This window comes from Brachypodium distachyon, chromosome 1, assembly GCF_000005505.3.
Source record: "Brachypodium distachyon strain Bd21 chromosome 1, Brachypodium_distachyon_v3.0, whole genome shotgun sequence".
Classification (NCBI taxonomy): domain Eukaryota; kingdom Viridiplantae; phylum Streptophyta; class Magnoliopsida; order Poales; family Poaceae; genus Brachypodium; species Brachypodium distachyon.
Genome location: NC_016131.3, coordinates 5,782,467 through 5,795,686, shown reverse-complemented (window position 1 = coordinate 5,795,686; position 13,220 = coordinate 5,782,467). Strand labels below are relative to the sequence as shown.

Here is a 13,220-nt window from a genome sequence, read left to right as displayed (position 1 = left end):
CATAGCACATAGATCTACAACCACTATCTTGGGAAATCAAAGACGAGCGACGGATTTTTTTATATTTTTTTTTAGGGAAGACGAACGACGAAACCAAACCCTACAGTAAGCCCGTTAGCCCAGAATAACTTTTCTATTTCTAATGCTATAACTATAAAGCCTCCAAAACAGAATAGAGCCCATTAATTCCAAAGGCCCAGCCCGGCAGAATCCTGAGGACACGAAGACACCCTAAAAACGAAGATCTATAAATTAGAAACCTAGCGCCGCACGCCTTCTCCATTCCGCCTCCACCCCCAACATCAAACCCTAGTAGCGCCGCCGCCGCGGGGTAAGTCGCAGGTGTAGGCGAGATGGTGTCCGGCTCCGGCGTGTGCGCGCGGCGCGTGGTGGTGGACGCGCGCCACCACATGCTCGGCCGTCTGGCGTCGATCGTCGCCAAGGAGCTCCTCAACGGGCAGCGCGTTGTGGTGGTCCGCTGCGAGGAGATCTGCATGTCCGGCGGGCTGGTCCGCCAGAAGATGAAGTACCTCCGCTTCCTCCGCAAGAGGATGAACACCAAGCCTTCCCACGGCCCCATCCACTTCCGCGCCCCAGCCAAGATCCTCTGGCGCACTATCCGCGGGTACTGCACCGACGCTAAGATCCATGGCCTATTTTACGCTGTTTGTTCATCCCGATTGGTTGTTTGATGTCGTCTTTGGTGGTTTGCAGGATGATTCCGCACAAGACCAAGAGGGGAGAGGCTGCGTTGGCCAGGCTCAAGGCGTATGAGGGCGTCCCGCCGCCGTACGACAGGACCAAGCGCATGGTCATCCCAGACGCGCTCAAGTACGTGGCATTTGCATATCGGCTAGTTGTAGCATACTTTCTTCTATGGAAACTTACTTGACTTGTGTTTTGCAGGGTTTTGAGGCTGCAGGCTGGTCACAAGTACTGCCTACTCGGCCAGCTCTCCAAAGAGGTCGGCTGGAACTACGCTGACACCATCAGGGTAAAGTTTCTCCTCGATTATTCCTTTGTTGCGCCCTGCACCATTAGCTGCAATGTCACTGCTATAGCTAGATATTCAGTCTTTCTGCCATGATATGACCTAACGACGCTGATGAACTATGCTGACACCATCAGCCTCAAATGTTACGTGTCCTATCTTTTAATCCTGTCACCTCTCATATCTATTGCTGACTTCTCAGTGGAAGACATAGTAGTAATGTGTTTCTCAATGGTGCTGAGACGTGCATGATTCTGGGTGACGAAGAAAATCATTCGGATTCCCACTGATTTTACCAATATGATTCTAATAACCAGCTACTTCTGACAGATCATGCTGCCTCTCCCCACAAATAAGTATTTGTTCGTTTTTGTGAAAATTTCTCGTTGCATACGTGATGTTCTGTTGGGTTGGGATTTTCATGATTCTTCTGTTGGGTTGAGATTTACATGATTCTGCATGACGAAGAAAATCAATCGGATTCCCACTGATTCTTCATGATTTGAACTACAGCTACTTCTGACAGATCATGTCATCTTCTGTAGATGAAATTACAATAAAATGTCTTAAAATTTGTACTCCCTCCGTTCATTAATTCTTGTCTCAAATTTGCCCAAAAATGGATGCATCTATTCCTAAAATTTGTCTAGATACATGTAATATTTCGACCAGAATTATGGAACGGAGGGAGTAGAATTTTTTGTGGCCATCCAGACATGTTAGTGTGTGCAGTTTAAGTATTCTTGTGTACAATATGTAATTGATGTGCATGATTCTGGGTGACGAAGAAAATCATTCGGATTCCCACTGATTTAGCAATATGATTTTAAGAACCAGCTACTTCTGACAGATCATGCCTTTTTATGACAAAGTAGAACATTATGTGTTCTGTTTGCAATGCTTTGTGTGCCTGTTATGGTATTAGGATTGTTAGCACATTTATTATCCACCCAGTTCTTGCTACTGCAAAACATTTCCACTAGCCTCCTTGGAACACAAATTTTCCTACACTTTTTATTGGCATCTGTTTTATTTTCAGCACTGTGACTGCATTTTATTTTTCGTGAAGCCTGTGATGTTAGCTAAATATTTGCTACTCTTGATGGGTTTCGCCCACTTGATGATCAAACCACCAAGATCTCTGAGGCTCAGTGTGGACTTCTACTTATTGTGTATAGTGCAACAAATCAATGTGCTGCTATTTTTCCAGCCTTGTCATCTATTTTGTGGATTCTTCAGATTTTTCAATTATGTTTGGTGCCATTACCCTTTATTATTTGTCAGCTAGCAAATGTTTGTGATTCCCTATCATGTCTCACTGTTTTCTGACCTGGTTTCAGGAGCTGGAGGAGAAGAGAAAGGAGAAGGCCAAGGTTGCATATGATAGGAGAAAGCAGCTGGCGAAGCTCCGCGTCAAGGCTGAGAAGACAGCTGAGGAGAAGTTGGGAACTCAGCTGGAAATTCTGGCTCCGATCAAATACTAGATCAGAGCTTTCGTGCACAATCAGTTTTGTGGAACCTGTGTCCTCTTGTTTTAGTAGTTTGGTAACTCCATGATAGTACAATCTGGTTGATAAACCTTTGTTATGCATGCAGTTCTGCTACCCTTATTTGAATTTGTCTTGGTGAACTGCTCCGTTTATCAAATGTGCATGTGAACCAATATATCAGTCGAATGTATGTTGCCTTTCTGCTCTCTTCGTGGTTGCCAGCCATGTTCGATAATTGTTAGTACTTCGGAAAGGTTATCAGGATTGAGGTCAACTATATTTTAAGAAAAAAAATATTAATGCGCTTTGAATTTTAATTGATGTAACGAAAATGTATGTGTATGATGCGAGGAAACAGATATTTAGACAGCACAAGATTCCATTTTCAATTTACATCGGACGAATATGTCGCGTCATTTCTCAAGTTGAGATTGAGTCAATTTAAAATCAAGTAATAGGAGGATGATTTATAGCATATACGTTGCCTATAAGTAATAGCTGGATGATTTATACTAGCTTATAGTACTTAATTAATATCTCATCAACTTCAGCAAGGATACAATCAACCCTTTGTGTTTTGTGAGGAATAATGCACCAAGTATTTTTGTTATTGACTAAATAATCAATATTCAGTATACCGCGTCAATCATCAATACACTCCTACTAAAATTTCTAGTTCGTGATTGTAACGATATTCCGACATGGAAGTCCAACTAGTACTGCAAACCGTTTTAGACGGTTTACCTAGCAGATTAATTTACACGGTAATTAATCGTTTGGAAAGGTACTCAGAAGCCCATTTGAGACGGGACGTTAACACAAGAAGTATATCTGACCATAGAAACGAATTGCCGTAGGTAAGGCGTAGAAAACAACCCACCTGTGTTGTTCACTTCATGCAGCAAGATATACTACATAAGCTCGTGCACACACAGCCATTCCCACAGCAGTCAAGCAACAAAGCCAAACACATCAAGAACCAGCAAAACAGAGCCAGAACCACACAAGCTACCAGTACTAGGTGCCAGGGTCTCTAAGATGGCCACCATCAGAGCTGTAGCCACCATGGCGCTCTTCCTGCTGGTCACACTCTCCGCCTCCCACATTGCCTCCTCACTTCGACCTAGCCTTGGGGTGTGTCGTGCCAGCGGCTACCTTCCCGGGAAGGCAGGACATTGCGAGAAAAGTAATGACCCGGACTGTTGTGAGGATGGTAAGAGGTACCCGCAGTACCACTGCTCGCCGCCCGTGACATCGAGCACCAAAGCAGTGCTAACGCTCAACAGCTTCGAGAAGGGCAAGGATGGGGGCGGCCCTTCCGAATGTGACAACTCCTACCATAGTGACAAGGAGCTAGTTGTCGCGCTATCCACCGGATGGTTCGAGAACATGGCACGCTGCGGTCACCGCATCAAGATCACCGCCAACGGTAACTCTGTGTATGCCAAGGTGGTGGACGAGTGTGACTCCGTTTATGGGTGCGACAACGAGCACAATTACGAGCCTCCATGCGCCAACAACATCGTGGATGCCTCGCCAGCAGTGTGGAACGCTCTGGGGCTCGACCAGAATGTCGGTATGGAGGATATCACTTGGTCAGAAGCGTAAACAGCAGAACTGCATAGCATGCATAACCTACAATATAAGAGTAGTCGGCGATATCTATCATATTATCTTGTACGAAGTCCCTGTAAATATTATTCCACCTTTTATACATATTATTTGCACTGAATAAATTATCGTAGTCCATCTAGCACGTCCTGCTGAATGGCCGACCATCAATTATTAATTCAGTAATGCCGCAGTTACAGTATTTCCTTATTTTGGAAGCAAGTAGATCAACCAGCATGTTTGTTTGAAGTCTATCAGTAATCTGAAATTTACCGATTACTGCAGCCTGGCACAGGTAGAAAAACCAAGTAATTTACTGCAAGAAATGACAACCTTCTTCATATTTAACCTGGAAAGGGTATCACAAAGTGGGCATTTGATATGGACCAAGGAACCGTATGCTGCAAACTGGCATACTAAACGCACACGCGCGGGATGCTGCAACAACATGATTCTCCGATGGTATTGGCTGTAATAGGGTCTGAATTCTCCGGATCTGTCGAAAGTGCAGATTTAGCTGCCAGCGGCAGAGCTAGGGAGGGTTGCAACAGATGTGTTTCGGCCTAAGCTTTCCGTCTCGAAAGTTCTCCGCCGCCGCGGCATTCATAATCCAGCGCTGAGTAGCCCGCTGCCAGTCGTCAACGTGTTTGTCACCGCAGCTGCCGGACAGCGTTACAGCATGATCTATTGATCTGACAGATTAAGCATATAATTAATTAGCTTTGGTAAGAATCATAACTATACTGCAACAGCATCAATGACTCCGTGGCCCAATGGATAAGGCGCTGGTCTACGGAACCAGAGATTCTGGGTTCGATCCCCAGCGGAGTCGCTGTTAATTTTAAATTTTTCATTATTTGCGTTCCATCCTATTGTCATTATCAGGGACGCTCAGTGTAAAAATCAAATCCATCACAGATTACAATCATCCATCATCAAATGCCATTGCGGAGGACGTGTTCGTTTAAATAAGCATCTTCCCGGTTGCCTGTCAGTTGCAACAAGATTAGCAACCGATTACAAAGACAAGTCAACTAATCAGCCAGGGCCACCACCGTGCAGAATGATGAGCTTCGATCATCACATGGTCTCGCTCTCGATTTATTTTTTCCTTCCAATCTGGCCCCTCCATGGAGGAGGCAATTGGGCTAAACCCTCCCGGTTTCGCAGATTGCATCATAACCCCCGACAACTTCGACGGGCAATCTTCAATCAGGAGAGCTGCACTTCGAGGTGCCAAGTTGATCCACGAATTAATATGGTTATAGGTAGGAGATGCCTCGTCCCTGGCTCCCTGCACAAGGGGAAAGGAATAGGGCGTCCTCATGTTAGTCAACCGTGTAAACAGGAATCCGTGGTGCTATCGCTGGAAACCAGGGTCTAACATCTAACGAGAGGGCATTGCTTACAGGAATGCTAGGCAAAGAATAACTTCCACGGAATCGCTTTGATTGCCTTGGTGCGGTGATCCAATCTTGCGCTCGGCACTGGACAAGTGGACAGACATCACATCACCCTGGAGGAGATGGCATGTGGATAGTGTGTCCACTAATTTGTGTGGAATATCGTTGGCAGTTGTGATCAACAGGATCATCAGGAACCTAAATAAAAGAAATCAGTCATTATAGTTTTAATCGGCAGCGATGTTACGGACTCACAGCATGGTAAATAAACGTATCATATATGAGCATTCATATTTCATTCAAAATAATTTCCGCTACTAATTTTTATCAAATAACGAAGCAGAAAATTGGCCTGTAAAGTCAACATTTCGGAATTATCTAGAAGTGACAATCAATTGTAGCCATCCACAAACCATCTACACAAGGAATATAGATATATACTTACTTCAACAGGAAATCATCTGATCAAGATCAGCAAATGCATCCCTCCAGTGCTCTCATTGCTTCCTGCAGGACCAAATTTATTGATAAAGTATCCAAAAAAAGAACCATTTTATAATAAGTGACCATACAACATCAGCACTTGCTTGAAGATATGAGGTTAACATGAAGGAAATAACTAAGGTTGCCACTGACCACCGCTTTTAGGCTCAAGTTTCAAGATATGAAGGATCTCATGATCACTAAGCTTCTTTATGCACCGATACTGATCGGAGCACACATAAAGATCGAAATGCAAAACTCAAAGACGTTCTAGCTTTCACATAGCAATTTCATATGGTTATGAATCATACCATGCTTCTACTAGAAACCTATTCTACAATATTTCCAAAAATTTATTGAGAAAAATCGGAGCAGATAGTCAATGTGTATGGACAAGGCAATGAGGGTCAGGTATAGTGGTAATACTGTAGGCTGACAAGACAAAGCAAGAGAATGTAATCAAACTACAGACAACGTAAATAACAAAATTCAAACATGAGTTGAGCACAGATAACAAAGGAGAAGGATTATGCAGAGCTTGTCTTTCCTATGCTTTCGCAGTTCCTAAACACAGTTGCATGTGACTGTAATCATATCCATAATTATTTAGTTGAGAACTTGAATAGAATGAAAAGCAAGGAGAGTTTTCTCATTTTTACCTCACTCTCAGTCTTGAGGCGTATATCATACTAGATTTGTGATTTCTAGTAGGAGGGTGGTCTGAGTTCCTTTAGTCGACGGACAACTTGCTTCATTGTGGGCCTAGAAGAAAGAGAATCAACGGTACACTTGATACCGAGGTGTAGAATCTCAACCAAATCATCATGCGGGGCCACATCCCACAGCCCTTCTATGAAGAACTCACGCGCTCGGCCCTTCTGCAGAAGCATGCAAGCCCAGGCAACAATGTTGAAACCGTTCCCATATGGAGAAAAGGAAGGGTCCAGTGCTTTCTTGTCTGAAATAAGTTCAAGCAGCACAACTCCATAGCTATACACATCAGCCTTATCAGAAACACGGCAAGTCATTGCATACTCTGGAGCAACATATCCAAAAGTACCCGCGACACCAGTGGTTGCATGAGTTTCTGAATTCCCAAGTAGTCTTGCTAATCCAAAATCAGAAAGGTATGCAGTGTACTCATTGTCGAGCAAGATATTGCTTGGTTTCACATCACGGTGCAGAATACGTGGGACACAATTATCATGAAGGTACGCAAGTGCGCGTGCAACATCTAAAGCAATTTTGTGAAGCATTCTCCAATCAATTGGTCTCTTTGTCCTTTCTTGTATGAACCTTTCCAAGTTACCACCGGGCAGAAAATTATATATTAGAAACATCTCTGAATCACTGAGGTGGTACCCTATGAGAGTTACAAGATTGTCATGACGACACCTCCCGAGAGTTTTCACCTCTGCTTGGAACTGCTGAATACCTTGGAACCTTCCAATAGCAAGCCTTTTTATTGCCACCAAGACTCCTGGTGCAATTTCAGCTTTGTATGTTGCTCCAAAGCCACCACTTCCAATGCAATTGCTTGCATTAAAACTTCCAGCAGCACGCACAACAGTCTCATATGTCAAAGGAGCACCAATATCCACAAAAACAGTCACTTCCCTTCTCCTGAGAGAACGCCTTGATGGTCTTGATGCACATTTTCGAGTGTAAATGTACAGGATGATCAGGGCTAAGAGAACTGCAACAATAGCTGATGCTGAGGTTATTGAGGCAATCTCTATTTTGGTGAATCCGCCGCCGCCGCCGCCGCCACTATCAGTGGGTGTATTCTCAGGTTCTGGGTTACCATCTGTTTCACTCAGTGCTCGGACATTCGAATGCAATGGCCCAGCCAAGTTGTTGAAGGAAATGTTAAAAACAGACAACGATGCTGAAGGCATAAGATCAGCAACATTTCCAGAGAGTTCATTATTATTCAGCAGAAGTGCAGTGAGACCTCTCGGTGTCACAAGATTACTAGGGATGTTACCAGACAGAGAATTAAACGATAGATCTAAAACCTCCAGTGAGCTCAACTGACCCAAACAGGACGGTATGTGACCACTGATATTGTTCCCAGCTAACGAGAGAAATTTCAAGCTATTCAGGTCTTTGAAACTGGAAGGTATTTGACCCACCAGCAAATTTTTGCTCATGTCCATCTTTACAAGAGCACTCAACAAACCAATGTTAGCAGGCATTACTCCTGAAATTTGATTCTTGGCTAGATCCAAAACTCTGATGGCCCGGCATTTTGCGCTAACTTCTTCTGTGAGCCCACCAGATATCTTGTTGTCTCGGAAGCTGATGATCAGACCATTTAACTTACTACATTGTTCCAACAGAATTGCATCCACTGATCCAGTGAAGTTGTTGTGATCAAGAATACATGCATACATGGTCCTGTTTCCATATCTGTCTGCACTAAGTGGCAAGGATGTAAGACGGCCTTCAATATTGTTCTTCGCGAAATTATGGTATACAAAAGAACAATCTCCAGAGTTGCAGTAACCCAATGATAGTTCTGCTACGGCTTCAGACATGAAGAGTGAAGAATAACCAGACGGCATGGCATCCAACGTTAGCTGAGATGCACACCCTTTGTTCCCAAATGCTGGAACTGAGCCTGACAGTTCATTGCCACTGACATCAAACACATCCATACAATGTGGATAAAGATCTTTATCAAGCGAACCGGACAATCTATTGGAGCTGAGGTTGAGAAACTTGAGGTTTCTACACTGCCCTAGTCCCCTTGGAATTACTCCAGAAAGTAAATTCGCACCGAGATTAACCATATCCAAATTATGACAGCTTCCCCAATTGCTTGGGACATTCCCTTTGAGGCCTGCCTTCGGCGCCCATAGCACCCTAAGCTTGGGCAGAACTGTCACACTTTCCGGAATCCCTCCATTGAACTGATTGAACCCATGCGATTTCACTGCATCAAACTGTCTTGACAATACAAGAAACGACAAATCTGAGCAATTCCCTAGCTCAGGTGGCACTGGACCGCTCAATCTGTTACCCGAGACATCCAAAACTCGCAGCTTAGCGAGCCTTCCAATCTCTGGTGGAATGAAACCATCCAACAAATTGGAGAACAACCGGAACGAGCGGAGTGCAGTGCAATTCCCCAAACCCGAGGGGATGTTCCCGGCAAGAAGGTTCTGGGACAAGTCAAGGCGCTTCAACTTGGGGAGGCCACCAAGAGCTCCTGGCACCCGCCCGGTGAACCGGTTGCCGGAAAGATCCATCCGTTCCAAGTCCGTGCAGCTGCAAAGAGAGGCGGGGATCTCACCGTGAAGCGCGTTGGAAGCGAGGTTAAGCACCCTTAGCCGCCGCGGGAAGGTGGCCGGAAGGGCGCCCCGCAGCGAGTTCCCCGCGAGGTTGACCACCTCGAGCTTTTCCAACCTCCAGATCTCAGCAGGGATCTCGCCGAAAAGGCCGCGGGAGGGAAGCGAGAGCTCTTTCAGCTCGGTGAGGAACCCGACCGACAGAGGCAGCTCGCTGGCGCTCCCCCTCCTGGGCCGGGAGCGGGGGGAGCTGGAAGGCACGACGAGGGCAACGACTCGGGACCTCGCATCGCAGGTCACCCCCGGCCAGGAGCAGTGGTCCGTGCCCCCCGTGTCTGGTGACCACCGGCGGAGCAGCTCGGCGGAGGGGATGGCGTTCTTGAGCTGGAGAAGCGCCGATCTGTCCTGCTCTTGGTCACTGCGCGACGTGGAAGAGACGGAGACAGAGACGGCAAGCAGGGGGAGCAGCAGCAGAAGAAGAAGGACGGTGGCGGTGGAGGCCGTGCTCCGGCGAGCGGCCACCATATCCGTCCAGCCGAAGGCGACGACCCTGAGCGTAGTAGAGACGGCAGGAGGCGGCTCCGCTTCCGGTTGGTGGAGGCGACGACCGACGAGGAGAGAAACTCACATGGGGAAGGAAGAAGAACTCGGGAGCGATATCTGAGAATTCGGAGGGGACAGGAGTAATTTTGCCTTCTCCCTCTCTCTGTCTCCTCTTTCTTTGGTTGGTGTTGGTCTTCTTCCTCTTGTGCTGCTTCCTTCCCAGCACTTTCTTCGCCCTCTCTGCTCGTCCGGTGATAATTCTTCTTTTTTTCTTCTTTTCTCGTTTATATTTTTTATTATTTTCGGAGGTTCTTGCATTTGACCGTTTTGCCCTTGGAAAGATGGGTTTTGTTTGCTGATAGGGGGTGGCTGCCTGCCCATGCTTTCTATAGTTTTGACTATTTCTTGCCTCCACATGCTCAAATTTTCTCCGGAGAAATAAATGGAAGTAAATCAGGGAGCAGGATCTCATGGAGTGTACTCTCGGTGGGTTCAATCATTGAACCAACATTACTTCATTTGGAAACCAAGATAGGTAGTCCGGAGATAAAATTCACACGAAATCATACATCAGCACCATTTCCAGCAACTGAAAAAACAAAGGAATAATAAACATTATTACTCCTAGTTGTCGAAAGTTTAGTCTAAATGATTCTACAACTAGTTTAGTTTAAAGAGTGAATTCCAATTTTTTGTCACCTGTTTGTGAACTTGTTGTTCTTCGCAATAAAAAACTTGTTGAGTGTTTACCTCATTTTAAATCGTGCACCACATTTTAATATTTTTCTGTAAATTTGTGACAGTGGTTAGCTCATGAAACTAAGTTGCTCCGTTCTTATTTGATGGGTGCACCTATCGGGCTCGTGTGACAAGTGTCTAGATGGTAAATTACAAACATATTTTCTCTAGGCCTTTCTCTCTTAGCTGGACTCGACCCAGTTGCCGACCCATCAATGTGTTGTCACGAGCTCGACCAAATTTATTCCCTACTCAACTCTCTTATCTTGTTCTTATCTAGCTAAAATACACATGGTTCCCGATATGCTCACCTCTGTAGAATTTTACCATGACATCATCACATGCGACACTTGTCGTGACAGCAGAGGAAAACACTGCAATATAACCTCAAGAAGAAATAGAAGTTATATAAAAAAAAACTAATGAAAAGCATTAAAAACACTTGAATGGTGAAAACACCCGGAAAGAAACCAATACAAGAAGTACAAATATTTACTGACCAAAAGAAATTGAAAACAAAACTAGCAAAATACCTTGGAAATATTAAAGTCGTTGTAGAAAAGGAGAGATTGAAAAAACAGAAATAGTTAGCGTATAGCCACTCCTCTATCTTGAACTACTGATAGATTGCACAGATACAATGGCTGAATTACACATGGGGCAGCTAGGGCTGTAGCCCCAGGGTTAATCCAACTATTTTTTAGAGTATCAGGAGGCCAAAGGCCCCCCGGTCCCATTTATAAGATAAATGAAACCGGAGCACATAGTTCAGTGCACAAAACAAAACAAAGTTTAGCGAGAAATAAAACTGTTACAAGGACAAAGCTACTACAGGAGGAATGCTCAAATAGGGGAACTCCACGGAGGCTGAGCATCACTCATGCAGGTTCACAAAGGATGAGTTGCTTGGCAGCTTTGTCACTAAAACGAGCGAGCACCTCCTAAAGCTTCAGCTTGATGAGGGGTCCGGGACGAGCTCCTCGCAGCTTGTAGTCCGGCTGAGGAAGTATCAGCCCCGGGGAAATGCAAAGCGAAGAGCATCCACCAGATAGAGCATCAACAACGAGCGTGCCCATCTCAGGGGTTGACGGCGCAAAGCTGGAAGAGGTGGCGAAGGCCAGCACCTTGTTGGCCTGGAGGAGACCAGAAACGTGCCGGTGGAAGGTGTCGATCACCACCTGCTCCTAGTTGTTAATCCAACTTCTAGTGGTACTTCTAAGTAATAATTTGCGTAATTTGTTAGTTTACAACTACGCAGTCAAAACATCTTAGATCCATCTTCTAACCCGTAACATTACTGCCCTAGACTTTGCCCATTCCTGGCTTCGCCGTTACACCCATATATTGGTTGGATGGTTAGAGTGATGGTCATACCCATAGCTCACCAGAGACCAAACCTAGAAGTATGTGTTTTCATTTGTCCACAGGGCACAAAAAAGTACTTTCTTGCGTGAAAGATCGGTATGGTCAACTAGAGGGGGGGGGGGGGTGAGCGACTAACAATTTTACTTTTTCTTTTCACTTTTAGGGATACAAGCATCAATACATGGGTTCACTAAAACGTCTAAATGATGAACACCCCTAGTATGACGCAATAGCCGAAGCACTAACAGAAGCACAAGATAAACAATTAAGCTTTGCAAGTAAGTAAAGGGGCAAGAATAACCACACAAGAAGACAAAGATTTCACCGGAGTTCCACCTATTGGGGTCAATATACGTTTCCGTTTGGAGGAGTGCTCTACCACAAAGGTAGAGGCGCCACAAAGGCTCACTCTATTCTCCAACTCACCATACCACAAAGGTGGGACGAGCTCTCGCAACACCACAAAGGTGAGGTGAGTTCCACTAGTGGCTTATTTGAGGGCGAACGCCAACCCTTACAAACTTGACCGGGGCTCTCTCCACAACTTAATTGGAAACTCCCAATCCGAGGAGAATGGCACGTCTCCACAATTTAATTGGAGACTCCTTCCCGAATCCACAAGCACCACCTCACAAGATTAGTGGCCTGTGGGAGACACCTTCCGGCTAGGGATCTCAAAATCTAAAGAGTAACAAAATCCACAAAGGAAACAAGGGGAATCAGCTTTTTGACTTGGTGAAACCCTAGATCTTGATCTTCTCCTCCAATCCTCAAAAGATGAATCAAAGGGGGGAACTAGGGAAGGAGATCAAGGGAAATGAAGCTCTTGTGTTCTTAGGGTGAGAGAGGGGCTTTTCTTGGCTGTGCTTGGTGTGGAAACCCGTTGGGGACGTGTAACAGTCCGAGACCAATCCTTTTCCTTTCAAGTCTTTTTGGACTGTTTTGTAATTTATTTATCTTCATCATGTTGTCGTGCTCATGCCATCATCTGCATATATTCAATGTCATTAGCATCATCTCACATTTCATTTGCACGAAATGTCACTTCTGTTGTGTTGTTGTGTGCTTGCCTTTTCGTGTGTTCGCGAAAGCCTAAAACTATTTTGTACAAATCCTAATTTGAGTTGACAAATTATTTTCGGGTTTAGTTAGACCTAGCCACTTGTCTCTTGTCTATTTTCAAAGTCCAAAATTGCGAAAACCGTATTTTTGTTTGAGGCTTTTGGTTGGCCCAAAAGCCCACTTAGCAAACCCTAGTTTCCTAGCCTATAAAGCTAGCCCTCTTCCTCTCTTTTTCTTTCTT

At 45.0% G+C, this 13,220-nt stretch overlaps 3 protein-coding genes and 5 non-coding genes across 8 annotated transcripts; 7 read left to right on the top strand and 1 right to left on the bottom strand.

The window, feature by feature from the left end:
* Positions 1 to 269: 269 nt before the first annotated feature.
* On the top strand, positions 270 to 2,688 carry LOC100845636 (60S ribosomal protein L13a-4). The gene is made up of 4 exons (XM_003559284.4): positions 270 to 625; positions 715 to 831; positions 907 to 994; positions 2,332 to 2,688. Exons 1-4 carry the CDS (start codon positions 354 to 356, stop codon positions 2,473 to 2,475), a joined length of 621 nt encoding a protein of 206 aa, XP_003559332.1. The 5' UTR covers positions 270 to 353; the 3' UTR covers positions 2,476 to 2,688.
* Positions 1,244 to 1,323, top strand: LOC112270249. Its single transcript, XR_002962649.1, has one exon. It is a non-coding gene; the product is annotated as a small nucleolar RNA R12 (small nucleolar RNA).
* LOC112270251 lies at positions 1,445 to 1,519 on the top strand. The gene has a single exon (XR_002962651.1). It is a non-coding gene; the product is annotated as a small nucleolar RNA R12 (small nucleolar RNA).
* On the top strand, positions 1,765 to 1,843 carry LOC112270248. The gene has a single exon (XR_002962648.1). It is a non-coding gene; the product is annotated as a small nucleolar RNA R12 (small nucleolar RNA).
* LOC112270364 lies at positions 2,059 to 2,140 on the top strand. The gene has a single exon (XR_002962755.1). It is a non-coding gene; the product is annotated as a small nucleolar RNA SNORD24 (small nucleolar RNA).
* A 715-nt stretch (positions 2,689 to 3,403) lies between the features above and the next one.
* On the top strand, positions 3,404 to 4,213 carry LOC100826909 (putative ripening-related protein 5). Its single transcript, XM_003559307.3, has one exon. It carries the CDS (start codon positions 3,520 to 3,522, stop codon positions 4,087 to 4,089), a length of 570 nt encoding a protein of 189 aa, XP_003559355.2. The 5' UTR covers positions 3,404 to 3,519; the 3' UTR covers positions 4,090 to 4,213.
* A 638-nt stretch (positions 4,214 to 4,851) lies between these two features.
* Positions 4,852 to 4,924, top strand: TRNAR-ACG. Its single transcript has one exon. It is a non-coding gene; the product is annotated as a tRNA-Arg (tRNA).
* Positions 4,925 to 4,927: 3 nt separating this feature from the next.
* On the bottom strand, positions 4,928 to 10,057 carry LOC100822587 (LRR receptor-like serine/threonine-protein kinase RPK2). Its single transcript, XM_003559294.4, has 4 exons — positions 6,638 to 10,057; positions 5,941 to 6,002; positions 5,502 to 5,693; positions 4,928 to 5,386 (listed from the first exon to the last, which is right to left on the bottom strand). The coding sequence occupies exon 1, from the start codon at positions 9,794 to 9,796 to the stop codon at positions 6,683 to 6,685; it is 3,114 nt and encodes a 1,037-aa protein (XP_003559342.1). The 5' UTR covers positions 9,797 to 10,057; the 3' UTR covers positions 4,928 to 5,386; positions 5,502 to 5,693; positions 5,941 to 6,002; positions 6,638 to 6,682.
* Positions 10,058 to 13,220: the final 3,163 nt, after the last annotated feature.